General features: G+C 46.0%; 1 protein-coding gene across 18 annotated transcripts in view; it reads left to right on the forward strand.

Moving 5' to 3' along the window:
- Positions 1-16,345, forward strand: part of TPP2 (tripeptidyl peptidase 2) — a 66,240-nt gene that overhangs the window by 27,631 nt on the left and 22,264 nt on the right. For all 18 annotated transcript variants that reach the window (XR_002336739.1, XR_002336740.1, XR_002336743.1 and 15 more), the window contains 12 exons: positions 2,589-2,688; positions 3,776-3,924; positions 6,002-6,117; positions 6,624-6,792; positions 7,497-7,654; positions 8,626-8,702; positions 10,519-10,625; positions 12,354-12,508; positions 13,835-13,951; positions 14,192-14,292; positions 15,126-15,222; positions 15,722-15,859. Coding sequence is in view for 7 of the 18 variants with exons in the window: in XM_021065882.1 (XP_020921541.1) it covers positions 2,589-2,688; positions 3,776-3,924; positions 6,002-6,117; positions 6,624-6,792; positions 7,497-7,654; positions 8,626-8,702; positions 10,519-10,625; positions 12,354-12,508; positions 13,835-13,951; positions 14,192-14,292; positions 15,126-15,222; positions 15,722-15,859 (1,484 nt within the window). In the remaining 11 variants the exon portion in view is untranslated. The remainder of the gene's footprint in view (positions 1-2,588; positions 2,689-3,775; positions 3,925-6,001; positions 6,118-6,623; positions 6,793-7,496; positions 7,655-8,625; positions 8,703-10,518; positions 10,626-12,353; positions 12,509-13,834; positions 13,952-14,191; positions 14,293-15,125; positions 15,223-15,721; positions 15,860-16,345) is intronic.

Here is a 16,345-nt window from a genome sequence, read left to right on the forward strand (position 1 = left end):
TGAATCTCTACCACGTGCAAGACACACACACACCTCAAGCAGACCCTCAGGAGGTGAAATTAGTAGATGCGCTGATCTGGAATTTACCGTGAGGCAGACTGGAGCAGGTGTGGACGGACAGATCCCACGCTTCAGGCTGATGGAAGTGCAGTTACCTCTGCTTTGGCAATTTGGGCCAGGCTTTCTGGAAGAAGTGTGGGAATGAGGATTTCAGTGGGTAGGGACAGGCAGAGGAAGGGCTTTCCAGACTAAGTGAACAGCAGAAATGAAGATGCTTGCTTCGCTTTTTATTTATAGGGTATGACTGCTTATTATAATTTCTCTTGGAACAGGCGGAAAGATTTAGGCGCAGAGGAAGGGAGCTTTGTTACTGAGAAAAGCTGTTGAAACCCACTTATTCCATGAATGTGGCTTTTCTTCCACTCTGGTCTTCAGGATCTGATGCGAGGTTGTCTGTGTCACTGTAATGAAACGGGGAAAATGCCTGTCAACAAGAGTCGTAAGGGAGTCCCTGTCGTGGCTCAGTGGTTAACGAATCTGACTAGGAACCATGAGGTTGTGGGTTCAATCCCTGGCCTCGCTCAGTGGGTTAAGGATCCGGCATTGCTGTGAGCTGTGGTGTAGGTTGCAGACGTGGCTCGGATCTGGTGTTGCTGTGGCTGTGGCATAGGCTGGCGGCTACAGCTCTAATTAGATCCCTAGCCTGGGAACCTCCATATGCCACGGGTGCAGCCCTAAAAAGACAATTTAAAAAAAAAAGTTGTAGGAAATCAAAATTAGTTGCAGTCATAATAAGAAAATAGTAAAACTGTCTTCCATTATACCTACAGAAGCTGCCTTATGTGAAAAAACCCCACAAAACATGAAACCCAACCCTTGCTTTTTTAATACGAAGCATGAATGAGGAGGATGACTTGAGAGATACAGTGTGTAGTAAATGATGCCTAGAATTTTTTTGTTAATTTTTAAATTAGAGATCAAAATTCAGCTTTTGCTTCTTTACGTTTATGCTGGAACGCATGACTATGAAAACTGGTCCCAGACAGTTTTCCCGGTATATCCATCCATAACTGCGTGGATGTGTACATATTAGAGGTGCTGGTATAGAGAAACGTTTGGGCATCAAAGTTGAGCATAAGAAACTGGTCCTTTTAAAGATGTTTTTGTTTTCAAATAACAGTGATTTTATATTTATAGGGACATGCTTTTATCCCTGCTTTTATCTATGGATAAAAATTTTAAGCAAGGTGTAGCTTGCTTTACGTAGTTTGAAACCTCTTGGTGGAGTAATTCTGTGAATTTGTGTGTTAAGACACCAGTGTCTGCCAGTGATATATCCGTTGCATGTTGCAGAGCTCTGGATATTTTTAAGGACACAAATTAAAGTGAAACAGAAAATAGATCTGAAAAGTACCTAATGATCAAAGTGTACCCCTCTGCTGCAGTGCTCAGTATTATGTCATTTTCTTATCCCCAGATTCACTGAAAGCTTTAAACTAAATTTTACAAAATGATTACAGTTTTATGTAGCAGCATTACTAGCCTAAGTGCTCCTAATTTGCTCATTTTCTCCAGCCTCCTGCTCTGAAAATGTGCGAGTTGTAAAGAAGAAGAGGAGCTAGTAGACTTGGATTCTGGTCTCATGTCTGCTGCCCATTGTGTTCAGTGAATTTTTTCAGCATCTCTAGGCTCTGTTTCCACATTTCTAGAAGGAAGAGACTGAGTTTAATCTCTATATTCTATGTTTTTGGAGTCTAACTAGTTTGCATTTGCAGATTTATTATAACACTGTGTTTTTATTTGCTTATTGCAGCTGTTTTTAGAGGAAGGCTACTGCCAACTTTATCGGATACAGTGGTCTTTTTTTTCTTTTTCTAAATGACTGCACCCAGGGAGTTTTCTCATAGCCTAGCGGGTTGAGCCTTCTGCTTTCTCACCGCTGTGGCTCTGGTTGCTGCTGCGTGGCGTCGATGTTTGATCCCTGGCCCAGGAACTTCCACATACTGCCTGTGTGGCAAAAAAAGAAAAAAAAAAACAAAAGGAGAGAGAGAGAGAACCAGAAATTAAATGGCTACATCACATCATGTGGAAGTTCCCCAGCCAGGAATTGAATCTGAGCTGCAGCTGCAACCTATGTCACAGGGATAGGCCAGGCCAGGGATTGAACCTGTGCCTCCACAGTGACCTGAGCTGCTACAGTCAGATTCTTAACATGCCACACCGCAGCAGGAACTCCATGATAGTCATTATAAAATGAGGACCAACCAGTTTCTTCTTTTGTTTATGCTGAGTTATAGTTTGAGAGTTCAAAACACATTTCTCTTTCTCTTTTACACATACACCCCCCTTTTAAGGTACATTAGTTAGTCTACATAACAATTCTGGTAACACAAGAGCATAGCACCTAGTGTAATGTCTGGCATGTAGTAATCTTGCCCTGGTTATTAAATTCTCTTCTCTTTCCATTTTGTCGGGTAGAACTGAGGTGTGGGGAGAGCAGGCAACTTAGTGGGGTCCTACGGCCGCGTGAGTTTAGAGGTAGGGTCCGTATTTTGTGCTGTTTTGTTAATGACCACATCTGCCCCCAGGGGTTGGTGCCTACGTTTCTCCTGACATGATGGTTGCCGAGTACTCGCTGCGAGAGAAGTTACCTGCAAACCAGTACACGTGGTCTTCCAGAGGCCCCAGGTAGGTTGAGAGTGTCCCCGGGCTGTTACAGGTACTGTGTATCGACAGCGCACAAAAAGCAAGTGAAAATCCCCCCGAATCTCATTGTCTGTCATATTAGGGTGACATTCTCCTGAACATCCTTTTACTCACTGCTGTCTGAGTAGACGGGGGGCACACGCTACCCAGGGACGTGTGACCTACTTTTGTCACCTGGTTATACGGTGAGAACGCCTTTACAGGCCCGCCACTTCCCTGGCACCTGTTGAAGCTACTTGCCACCAGCCCATCTCAGGAGGAAGGCACTGCACCGGGGGGCCCTCCTCTCCCAGGAGCAGCCCTGGCTCAGTCGGTTGGGGGAGGAACTCGGGGCCCTTCTTCCGGGAGGAGGGAACCTGCGCGACGTGTTGCTCCTTTACTCGGGGCCGAGCAGGGCCAGCATCTGGGGACGACACGCTGGCGACCGCCTCGGGCTCCATCGCCGCCAACCCTGCTCAGCCAAAGCCTGACGAGGCGCCCGGTGGGCGTGGGTCCCTCCTGGCAGCCCCGTGTCACACGACCAGTCTGAACTGGGGTGCGCACAGTGCGCAGCAAACAGCAGATTTGCGCCACTTGGTGCAGAAATGGTGCTGATGACCTCGTTCTCCTACTGATTTCGTGTTGAAATGACAGTGTTTGGATATGGTGGATTAAGTAAAGTAGGTGACAAAGATTTCATCTTCTTGTTAGCTTTTTTTTTAATGTGGCGTTTAGAAGGTCTAGAATGATGTGTGTGTCCCGCTTCCTTCTCCGGGACGGTGCCCTTTAGACCTGACAGACAGGGGTGAGTGCTGCTCATTGCAGACAAGAGGAAAGCCCATCCATTGAGGTCTCTGAGGCATGACATTCACTCACTGTCCTTCTGTAAATATACCTGAGATTCGTGGCAGAGGCCGCAGGTCAGCCCAGACAGACAGACAGACACGCACACACACACCGCTTTTGTCCAGTCACAAGGAGGAAACTTGCTGCGTCCTGGGGAAGTGGCCTTGCCAGGTAGTTGCCCATTGGTTCTGGTGCCCTGCTCCTCCCGACGCCGAGGTGAGCAGATTTAATTGCTTTCCTCCAGTGCCGACGGGGCCCTGGGCGTGAGCATCAGTGCCCCGGGGGGAGCCATCGCCTCTGTCCCCAACTGGACCTTGAGGGGAACTCAGCTCATGAACGGGACGTCCATGTCTTCTCCCAACGCCTGCGGGGGCATCGCACTGATTCTCTCAGGTGAGCACGCTGCTGGCGGCCCAGCTTCCTGCCGCTTCGGTGTCCCGGTAACGTGATCATTTTTGGCTCCTCTGCATGTATTTCAGTCACAGTTTAATTCCTTTTATTTATGTATTTACTTTTTGGCTGCGGCGTACGGCAGCTTGACGTAGGGTCTCAGCGCCCAGGCCAGAGACTGAGGCCAGGCCACAGTGGTGAAACGCTAGGTTCTAACCACTAGAACCACCAGGGAACTCCCTTAATTCCTTTCCCTAATGGGACAGAAGTGGGGTGATAAAATGGATTTTACAAGTATCATTTTGTGCTTCACCTTAGACCTGGTCCTAAAATCCATGACTTATTTATAAGCTTAGCTAAGTAGCTGTTAGGTATCTAGACTATTTCATGTTTATATCGTAAAATAAAGTCAGATTGTGGCCATAAAAAAATAATTGAGGAGTTCCCGTCGTGGCACAGTGGTTAACGAATCCGACTAGGAACCATGAGGTTGCGGGTTCGGTCCCTGTTCCTTGCTCGGTGGATTAACAATCCGGCGTTGCCGTGAGCTGTGGTGTAGGTTGCAGACGCGGCTCGGATCCCACGTTGCTGTGGCTCTGGCGTAGGCAGGTGGCTACAGCTCCGATTAGACCTCCAGCCTGGGAACCTCCATATGCTGTGGGAGCGGCCCAAGAAATAGCAACAACAACAACAACAAAAAGACAAAAGACCAAAAAAAAAAAATTTTTTTTGAATAAATTTCTCTTATTGCAGGTGATTATTTTTGTTTTCTGAAGTTCTCAGGGTGAGAAAATGTAGAATTGCTAATGTCCTGGCCCTTAAGGTGGAGAATAATTTATGTGATAATAATGATTTGAATGTGTCTTCATTCACTCAGCAAGTATATTTATTGGCTATTAATGAAGCTTTTTTTTTTTAGCTCTGGGGCCAAATGAATGAATAAAACATCAAAAACACCTGCCCGTGTGGAGTTTATATTAAAGGTGGAGGAGTAACAGACTGTGAACAAAATGAAAATTCATTTACGTACATGTTAGAAAGTTGGGAATGTTGCTGTGGAGCAAGTGAGGTGACAGGGAGGTGGTGTTTCTAGGCTGGCGTGCGAGGGGGCCGCCCGTGAGGTCGCGAGGCACCGGCACTGAGGGCCCAGCGTGAGGGTGGCCGGGCTGTTTGCACAGGTTCTGCTTGAGAAGCTGCCCTGTGATCACGTGGGGGGGCTCTGCACCCTCACTCCTGGGCCTCTTCCAGCCTCACCAAGTGTTTCAGGGTCGCCCCTGCCCCCTCGGCCTGGAGGTCCCTTCTGCCATGTGTTGGCCTCGCGAACACTTTTGTGCCCCCTGAGCCCCAACTCAGGTATCATGCTTCTGACGGGGCTTCACCTTTTCTTGGATGCTCACTCACAGAATTGGCCCCTGAATTTGCTCTTACAGGACCCTAGTGTTGCCATGTTTGTTTTGCTCGTGTCTTATGCTGTGCTGAGTGGTCACACGTTCAGTGAGCCCTGGAGAGGAGGGGGTGCCGTTTTACTCATCTTCCGCCTCGAACAACCGTCGTTGCAGAAGGTGTAGAGCCTTGCTGCTCCCTGGCATCGCCTCGGAAGCTTGTCATCAGTGTCAGGGCCCGGGATCCAGTCTCAGAGATGTTGATTTAATTTCTGTGTGGTCTCAGCATCTTTTTGGCTTGTTTTCGATTTCCTTCACGTTGGTGACGTGTACCAGATAGAGAACATCCGTCGGTGCCCGTGTTGTTGGACCAGCGGTATTTAAAGAAGCTGTCATTCAAACGTCTCTTGGCACCTGCTTCACACATGTCCATTCCCTGTGCAGAGCCTGCGTTCATGCCACCACTCGGTGGGCACACAGTCATTTTTGCTGAATGGTGTCTTTGTGTTAGACAAGCAGTTTGGTCAGTTTAGGTCAGTTTAGGTCAGTTTTTTGTTTTTTATCAAAAAAAGATTTTTAAAATGTGTATTAAACATAGGAGGTTAACAACAGAAGAGGTTCCTGCTGTGTGTACTATCGAGGGGAAAGGTTTTGAGTAGCCAGCTTCTTTAACACCACTTTCTTGTTTGGGCTTCTAGGTCTGAAAGCTAACAATGCTGATTACACGGTTCATTCCGTCAGAAGAGCTCTAGAAAACACGGCAGTGAAGGCCGACAACATAGAAGTGTTTGCCCAAGGACACGGTATTATCCAGGTACTGTTGTCCGTGTGACGCGTGAGTTGTAAATCAGTAAGATGGTGTTTTACCTATTACTGGATGATAGTCCTCCTGTGATGGTGACTGAGTTTATCTGATCTGAACTGTGAACAAAGAGGAGATAAAAACAAGTTTTGTACTTGAGACAGATTTTGCGGCGCTAAGGTAGAGAAATGTGATCTCTCAGACGCCTAGAGGGTAGAAGTTCAAGGCAAAGTGGCGGAGGACAGACACTGGCCAGCCGTGATGGCACGTGGAGGTGTCTCTCGCTGTGGTCATTTGGGAGTAGAGAGTGGAGTGGCAGCAGAGTCCAGCGACTAGACCAGTATTTTGTCTAAGAAGGTCAACTCGCCCTCTTAATTGGGGTTCCTGTGTATGAAGCAGTGAATGCAGAAACTAACTTTTGCTTATAGTTTTCTACAACTGAAATGAAATTGCTGATTTGCAATAAAATATTTTCTTGATCCAGCCATTGCTCTTACTGTTTGTATCCTTTTAATTAGGTTGATAAAGCCTATGACTACCTCGTTCAGAACACATCATTTGCTAATAAGTTAGGTTTCACTGTTACTGTTGGAAATAACCGTGGCATCTACCTCCGAGATCCTATTCAGGTGGCTGCACCTTCAGATCATGGCGTTGGCATTGAGCCTGTGTTTCCAGAAAATACTGGTAAGTGACAACTGGGCCGTCAGCTGCGGTGCTCACATTTGCTGTTCAGATGGCTAGGACCATACTATGCACGTGCTGTCTAGGCGAGTGTTCTAAAGCAGAGGACGTGAGTTGACCATGTTACTGAGTTTTACAGATTTTAGGGGAAATTGATGGCCATTAGGGATCCTGATAGGGCAGCAATTCAGTTAGCCGCGTGACGACTAGAAAGACAGCAGAATGGGCCTTCAGTGGTGTGGGGTTTTTATTAAAGTGTGGACAATAAAACGTGAAATTCCTTTTTCCTCCCACTTTTACTCCTTGGGTGTAAGACAGTTTGGGGTTGGAGAGTGGGAAGTAGAAGCAGCCCAGGGAACCCCAGCTCAGTGAGTGGGAGCGAAATCGTTGTTACCGTCAACCGGGGAGGCATCTTGTTAAGTCGGAGTCTGTCAGCTGCACGCAGGGAGGGGGAGCAGCACTGAGACGCCTCCGGTTAAGCTTGTGGCTCTGGTGGGTGGACGCGAGTGTGGAGCGGGTGTGGACCACGAGAGTGGGGGAGATTCCGTGCCTGCTTGACGCGAGCTGGGGTCTGGGAGCCCGTGCCTCCTGCATTTTACAGCCGACCCAGTTCATTTGCTGGGTTTTCTCAAGAGAAGACAGAACATTTTAAAATGGAAGGAAAGGGAAAAATACTAATCTTTACTTTTTGGTCTTTTTAATGCCAGAAAACTCTGAAAAAATATCCCTTCAGCTTCATTTAGCTTTAACTTCGAATTCCTCTTGGGTTCAGTGTCCCAGCCACTTGGAGCTCATGAATCAATGTAGACACATAAACATACGTGTGGATCCCAGGGGCTTGAGAGAAGGATTGCATTACACAGAGGTATTTATTGGCACAGCCTCATTCTTGCTTTCTTTACTCCTTACAATGTGCTAAAGTACTTTGGGTGGCGGTGTGTTTTCTCCGTTGGTCGGAGTCAGTCAGTGGTTGTCATGCACATATCTGTTTAGGCTCTTGCCATTAATTAAGTGGCCTGACATCAGAAAATTGATGCCAGCTTGTGCAAGGGACCTTTAAAATTTTTTTTTTTTTTTTTTTTTTTTTTTTTTTTTTTTTTTTTTTTTTTTTTTTTTTGCTTTTTTTTTTTTTTTAGGGCTGCATCCAGGACATATGGAAGTTCCCAGGCTAGGGACTGAATTATTTTTTTTTTTTATTTTATTTATTTATTTATTTATTTTTTGTCTTTTTGTCTTTTGTCTTTTGTTGTTGTTGTTGCTATTTCTTGGGCCGCTCCCGCGGCATATGGAGGTTCCCAGGCTAGGGGTCGAATCAGAGCTGTAGCCACCGGCCTACGCCAGAGCCACAGCAACACGGGATCCGAGCCGCGTCTGCAACCTACACCACAGCTCACGGCAACGCCGGATCGTTAACCCACTGAGCAAGGGCAGGGACCGAACCCGCAACCTCATGGTTCCTAGTCGGATTCGTTAACCACTGCGCCACGACGGGAACTCCCTTTAAAATTTAATATTAGGAGTTCCCGTCGTGGCTCAGTGGTTAACGAACCCGACTAGGAACCATGAGGTTGTGGGTTCGATCCCTGGCCTCGCTGAGTGGGTTAAGGATCCCGCATTGCTGTGACTGTGGTGTAGGCCGGCGGCTACAGCTCCGATTCGACCCCTAGCCTGGGAACCTCCGTATGCTGCGGGAGCGGCCCCAGAAAAGGCAAAAAGACACACACACACACACACACATTTAATATTAATCTATTCTGTGACTAGATGCACCTTTTTTCGTTTCATTTTCTCTGAGAGCGTTTGTTTGCGGGCACTGACCCTTGTTCTTTGCTCCAGGTCTGTGGCTATGACACAGCGTCTCCGAATGCAGGCCCTCTGTTCCGAGTCCCCATCACCGCAGTGATAGCAGCAAAGTAAGTGCCAGGTCGCCAGCAGCGTACGTGGACTTACATAATGGCTGTTTATGGACATGGTGTGATGGTTTGAAGGATTACTAGGCCAGAACCAGGTCACTGGGTTTTAGTTCTGCTTCTTGCTCTGCGTTCAAGGTGGCACATGCACAGTCAGTCATCCTGTCGTTGTTCACGGTGAGAATAACAGATGGCATCTGTCACCTGCCCTGTCCCTCCCTCCACCAGGAGGTCAGCAGCCTCCTCGCCGCTCTGCAGTGTTTTGGGCGGTGTGACGTGGTTCCACGCACCTCACAGCCCCCCTTGTTTCCTGGTTCTTCTGCTCTCCAGTCACCCACTGTTTCCAGACTCTTCCCTTTCCCTCTTGTCTTCCACCTGGAACCACGGAGCTCAGATCAGATCATCCCGCTTCCTGTTTAAATAATTCAGCAGCATGCTGAAGGATCATCCTCCTTAGAAAGGCAGCAGTGACCCTTCAGACCCAGTGTTTGCCGTGATCCGTCCCCAGACCACACGTTTCCACAAGCTCGCCGGCGCTGCGCCTCCCGCTTTCCTTAGGACAGCGCTGATTTCTTTGCTTCGGTTTCTTGTCTGTTAACTTAATGACCAGGCATGTCCTGGTCCTGCCTGGGTGAAGGGCGTCTCTCCTTGCTGCTGCCTGGCACTTCTTACACGCCTGCAGCACAGACTTTAGCCAGTATGTTGTCATTCTAAACTTACCCCATTTGACTGTGAGCTCATGGAAGACACAGGGACTGCATCTTACACGGTCCTACATGGGGTCCCTTGAAGAGAATATACAAAACAGACATAGTCGGCTCACTAGATGAAGGTCAAGATTGAGAAGAGAGCCCTGGGAACAGTGGAAGATTTCTGAGTTAACAGTTTCTATTGAGTTAGTTGCACAGTAAATATTAAATATGCAAGAGGTCTCAGCCCATATGAAACTGAGACAGCAAGTGACATGCATGTGAAGAAATTGCAGAGCAGTTCAATTCCCCAGAAGTCCAGTAGGAACTTAGACAAGGTAGTATTTAAGATTCAGGAACCAGCCGAGACCTCTCCTGGCTCAGGAAACTTCCCCCTGCGTGAACCAAGCACCTTGCATCTCTCCCCCAACCTCCTGTCTGCCTGAGCATGTCACGTTAAACCTCTCTGCCATCCTCACTTGATTGGAGCTCCTAGTCACAGAGCCTCAGATGCATTAGGCACTTACGAATGTTGTCACACTGACTAGAATTTGCCCTTAGTATATATATACTTCAGGTTTCCAGGATGGGTAATTATGTTTCATTGATTTCTTACAAAAATGCTATGAAAGTTTTTCACTGTGTCATTTATGGCATGGGTGCATTTTGAAGCTACAAAAGGGATTAAATTTAACATGAGTCTTAAGCTACAAGACAGTATCAGTGTCATGAAAAATTACCTTGGATTTTAACATTTAGGACTCAACAATAGTCCAGCTTCTTATAACTGGAAAATCCTGTGAATGTTGTAGAAATCCTTTAACCAAAAAAGAAAAAAAAAAAAAAGAAAAGAAAAAAGAAGAGAGAGCTTTGTGTGTATCTATGTGTCTTAGGGACAGGTTATAGAACAAACTAGTAAAAAGCAGAAAAATAAGCTATTCTGGGCTCCCCAGAATTTATCTCTGCTAATCTGTTGGAGAAACGAGGTGATACTGTGCACGGTGTTACCAGCTTTTAACTCCCTGTGTTCATTTCACACGAACTATTAAAATCTAGAGTCCCGGGGGGCTTATAATGTAAAGCTTTTTTAAATGAGAGTACCGCAGTTAATCATTTGTTTTTATTTTCAGAGTCAATGAATCATCCCATTATGACCTAGCCTTTACCGACGTACACTTTAAACCTGGGCAGATTCGAAGGCATTTTATTGAGGTTCCTGAGGGTGCGACGTGGGCTGGTAAGTGAGATTAAAATCTGTCTTGACCGCCTACCCTCATGGTCATCCTCTGCGCTGACCGTGACCGCGGCAAAGTCCGTGTGTCTGCAGGGGACTCTTCTCACACCAGTAGCACAGGTGCCTGGCACCCTCAACTTGCTCTTTGGTGCAGAACCTTTAAAAGACCTCGCACTGTTTTGCATTGCCTCATACAGCAATGCAGTCTTAAAGTGCTAGGCCCTCTTAAGGTGCTTTACTAGTCAGGATTTTAATTTAATTTCGAAGGTGGCCTTCTCTGGTGCTGAGAGAGTCAGAGTTCCATCATTGCACAGCTCTGGGCTTCCACTCCCGTAGGGCCCCGTGGCTGTCTTATGTCAGGCTCTGATACAACAGGCACTGATCAGAGCAAAAAATAAAGATCCATACGTAGTCAGTTAAGAGTGAATAAATGTGCCATCTGCGTAACGGTAAATGTCAGTAATTATAATGCCCTCATTGTGGTTTGTTTAAGTTGCCATTGGAAGTAACTAGTTTTTTTATGTAAGAATTGATCCGATCACCCAGAATTAGAAGCGCAGAGCAGTTAGCAGTCTTGGTTAGGTGTACACCACGGGGGCGGAGGAGACTGGGGCGATGGCGGCCAGAGGTACAGACTTTTGGTTACAAAATGTGCACGTTTGAGGGCTCTAATGCCCAGCGCGGTGATGCCGCTTGATAATTCTAGGTAATTCTTGATAATACTTGAAATGTGCTAAAACAGTAGATCTTATATGTTCTCCCCACCAAAAAAAAAAAGAAAAAAAGGTACCCATGTGAAGTGATGGATGTAACTAGCCCCATTGTGATCATTGTCTCATGATGTATGTACATACACATCACATCATCACGTTGTATGCCCTGAACTTGATCGTATTATCTGGCAGTTGTTTCTCAATAAACCTGGGGGTTGGGGAAGAGCCAAAGCAGGGGAAAGAAAGAAGGGACTATAGCTCATGCCTCTTTCAAATAGGCACGTTGTCCTAATACCACATTGTATATCCTTAGCGATTGCTGAGGTTCGCAGAGCCCTGTGCCCACTTGACCTGGTGAAGCAGAGAACTAAGCCCTGCTTTAGTTTCATATATCAGAGCCGGGTATTGGTTCGATAAGCCGCTAATCTTGCTTCCCAGTGGTCTTGGCTTCCCTCCAGGTCTGCCTCGGAGCACAGCTCGGCATATGTGGTTGTGACAATTGTACTTTCTAGAAGCAAACAGGACACAAATAAACTAAGAGGGAGAGGTTAGGAAAAGTTATCACTGAAGTTGAATAAATGGATGCTAATAGAATTTAGGCCAAGGAACAAAAGAGGTTTCCAGAATTAAAGTCCTCTTTATCAGTAGTTGATTGGCTTTTAGTGATGGCAAGAGGAAAGGTTGAACTTAGCCTCAGAGGCAGAAGGGATGTTAGAAATTACCTGTGAGGGTGCTTAAGGATCCGTCTGTGGGCAGTTGGCTGTTTCATGCTATTTGCAGCATAGTGGTTTTTTGTTTCAGTTCCGATTTATTTATTTTCCGTAGCTAAATTTTCTGCTGTCTCATCTTTATTAATATTCTATTGATTCATTGTTTTTAAAGAAAACTGCAGATTTCATTTGAATGTATCCTTTTGTTCTTGATATATTACGCCCCCAAAGGAGGCATTATTAAAACTGTTTCGTGTCCATTTTCAGTCGTAATCCATTAAAATGTCGCTTCTTCCCTCCTCCTGCAGAAGTCACGGTGTGTTCCTGTTCTTCTGAGGTGTCCGCCAAGTTTGTCCTTCACGCAGTGCAGCTTGTGAAGCAGAGAGCGTACCGAAGTCACGAGTTCTACAAGTTTTGTTCCCTTCCAGAGAAAGGAACCCTGACAGAAGCTTTTCCTGTCTTAGTAAGTTTGAATTAACGCTCTGAGATCCTAAAACAATTTCCTTTGGGTTTTGGTGTGCGCCGGCTCCGGTTTGAATTTGGTTTTATAGTTTGTATTCAGAGCACCCTTGGGGGTGCCTTTCGTTAATGCTGAAGAGGAAGGCAGGTCGTCTTTCTAGGATACTTGGGCCCAAGTCACGGTCAAATATCAGTCTCTCTTTAACTCTGGAATGATTCAGTCGGTGAGGAGTACTGGTCTGCTAGATTTGACGCCTCACAGACTGGGCCCTGGTTGAGGTTGTTCTCTCGTACAGATTAATAAGGCACACTGAAGACTTTTCTCTGTGTTTGCTACCGAAGTTCTTTTATTGGTGCCCTGTTGGGAAGCATCTGTGGGGTTAATTTGCTTCATAGGTAAAACTGCCACCCCCTCCTACAGATCACTTCATGTGCGGCAGGGCTCCACTCTTACCTGTAGTGTCGGAAGTAGTGGCCGGTCCTTCTTTCTGGAAGGTGACTGTTCTTTTTTAAACTTGCTGCTCATTGTTTTCTGCTGGGTACGTCATCTTCCCTCTATCACTTATCGCTCATGCTTCTGATTACTTTCACTTTAGAGTAATATAACTCATCTTTTAACTTTTAATACCCTGATACTGGAAAACTTAATTTGAAACCTGGAGTTCTGTCGTGAGGTAGCAGGTTAAGGATTCAGTGTGGTCACTGCAGTGACTTGGGTTGATGCTGTGGCGCAGATTTGACCCCTGGCCTGGGAACTTCCACATGCTGGGGGTGCGGCCAAAACAGCAGCAATAACAGCAACAGCGCAAAAGATGCAGTGCTAAGATCGGTTTTTGTTTTTAACTTTTTTAATAGGGAGAAAGATGTGAGTGACCATAATTTCATTTTTGCTTTGGTTGCCAGGTGCAGCCCCTGAGCCCCAAACTCAGCTGTGACTCTTGAATATGCCTTACAAAGCGCTCATATCCCTTCTCTTGTTATTATTCCTAATCGTTTTTCCTCTGGTCCTGTTTTTATTCCAGTTTGTTTGTACCATTATGTGAATGTGTGTGCTTTCACAAGCTGCCTCAGATCTCTTAAGACAGGCAGTTCAGGATTGTGAGTAAAGAACTTGGTGAATTTAAATACCTGCCCTCTAGCTCTGCAGCTATGATTGTGTAACTCCAAGCAAGCGTAGCTAATAATAAGGTTCTTTGAGTTTTCTTGCTGTACAATAGGAAAAGTTTGAAATCAGAGAACTGCTTTGAAATAGCTATTTATGTCTTGTGATTTGAAGGCAAACGAGAAAAGGGGTTTACGCATTTATAGGTTATTTCATTTTTCTTTGCAGGGTGGGAAAGCAATTGAGTTTTGCATTGCTCGTTGGTGGGCAAGTCTTAGTGACGTCAACATTGATTATACCATTTCCTTCCACGGGATAGTATGTACTGCTCCTCAGTTAAACATCGTAAGTTTCACATTTCCTTAACTTTTAACGTCAGTTATTTGTGTTGTTATGAAGTGATTTCAGTGCTTGGATTTAAATTTTAATGGGGAAATGACCTATGATTCTAAAAGAACACTAGTCCTTGTTATGGGTGCTTATAAACTGCATTGGACACATTTATTTTAGGTTAAAGTATTGTTTAAAAATGCAGTTTATTTTCAGTGATGTTTGAGCAACTCATGTGATAACTATCCTTTGTAGCATGCATCAGAGGGAATCAACCGTTTTGATGTTCAGTCCTCCCTGAAATATGAAGATCTGGCTCCCTGCATAACTTTGAAGAGCTGGGTCCAAACGCTACGGTATCTTAACTGTCTTAGGGCTGCAGATGTTGGGTATTGCTGTGGGGGAGGCGGGGGGAGGGGATCTCTTCCCTCTTTGGAAAGGGTCTTTTTTTAATCCTGTGAAGACTGGAGCTGAAAACTCAGTTCATGACTTTGCAGCCCAGGAGGCCTAGCAGGTCTCCGAGAGGCAGCCCCAGCCCCAGCCCCAGCCCCAGCTTCAAGCCTTCAGTGACACACATATACAGCCCTTGGCATGGCGCCTGGCAGGACCCTCCTGCGTGAGGGCAGGAACATCTGTGGACAAAACCTGACCTTCAGCACTGTTAGGGATGAGTGCCCTAGTGTTGGGATCTGATAATGTCAGGACTTCTAGTTGACAATTGAAAATGCTTTTATCATGAAAAGATTACCTTTAGGAGTTTGTGCTGTGGCTCATCAGGTTAGGAGCCCAGCTAGTGTCCAGGGGGGTCCAGCATTGCCATGGGCTGTGGAGTGGGTTGCAGACACAGCTCGGATTTGGCGTTGCTGTGGCAGTGGCATAGGCCGGCCACTGCAGCTCCGATTTGACCCCTAGCCTGGGAGCTTCCATGTGCCCCAGGCGCGGCCCTAGAGAGAAAAAAGGAGAAGAAGAAGAAGATTACCTTTGTAATACTGTAAAATTGAGCACTATGTATTGCTGTGGTTCTGTCAATAAAGAATTACGTTGATGTTAATGATTAAAATATTATAGCATGTACTGCAGAGTGACAGTGTCCATTTGTCACTTACTGTGATATGTTACAGATTTTGCTGATTATAGTTTTGTCTCATTTAAGTGAACTCTTGAATCTTATGCAATTGTCTGATTACAGTCCACTGAGTGCAAAAACAAAGCCTTTAGGATCAAGAGATGTTTTGCCAAATAATCGTCAGCTCTATGAGATGATCCTGACATACAACTTTCATCAAGTAAGTGTTTGTATAACCAAGTATACCCTAAAAAGATAAATAAATAAAGTATATGTACCCTTATAATCACCTTTGTTTTATGATTCATAAAATCCAAAAATGAAAGAATAGTGTATTTAGTGTTTGTATACACACATATATGACATAGAATCAAGTAATTAACACTGATTAACATAATTATTCTGGAGTTCCCATCGTGGCTCAGTGGTTAACGAACCTGACTAGGAACCATGAGGTTGTGGGTTTGATCCCTGGCCTCGCTCAGTGGGTTAAGGATCTGGCATTGCCGTGAGCTGTGGTGTAGGTCACAGACGCAGCTCAGATCTGGCGTGGCTGTGGCTGTGGCGTGGGCTGGCAGCTGTAGCTCCAATTGGACCTCTAGCCTGGGAACCTCCATATGCTGCAGGTGTGGCCCTTAAAAGCCAAAAAAAGAAAAAAGAAAAAAAAAAAAAAGAAACCGCATAAACCACGTCAAGTAATCAGTCTTATTCTTTTACAGCCCAAGAGTGGGGAGGTCACTCCAAGCTGCCCCCTGCTTTGTGAATTATTATACGAGTCAGAATTTGACAGCCAGCTGTGGATTATATTTGACCAGAACAAAAGACAGATGGGTTCCGGCGATGCCTATCCTCATCAGGTATCAAGTGGGCAGTGACTCAGAATTAACAGAACTAGTACACTGCAGGTGGTTGGTGGGGTAACGTCCCTGGTTTGAAATGCTGGTGTGGCTGTGCACTTGGTGCATGGAGCCGCTGCTCGTGGCCCAGCCGTCTGCTGTAGAACAACCATGACGGCTTCTCAGCCTACAGTTCGGCTGAATCAGGCGCTGGGCTCGAGGAGCGCCAGGGTCACGCTCGCAGGTGCTGGCCGGCAGAGCTTTTATTTTTAGTATTTCTCCTTCTTACCCGGTGCTTGTTCCCATCTGATCGCTGAAAGCAAATCACCCTGATATATGAGTACCTCGATGCGATCCCATGACTGAACTGGGTCCAGAACAAGGCGACCCTGCCAGGTGTCTACAGTTTATTAGAACTTTGAAATATATTTCTTCTTGGTCAGCTGTGTAGTGAGCACTTAGTGTATGCCAGGCACTGTGCCTGTCACTGTTGTGTTGAAGGGAAAA

The sequence above is a fragment of the Sus scrofa genome, chromosome 11 (assembly GCF_000003025.6).
Source record: "Sus scrofa isolate TJ Tabasco breed Duroc chromosome 11, Sscrofa11.1, whole genome shotgun sequence".
Classification (NCBI taxonomy): domain Eukaryota; kingdom Metazoa; phylum Chordata; class Mammalia; order Artiodactyla; family Suidae; genus Sus; species Sus scrofa.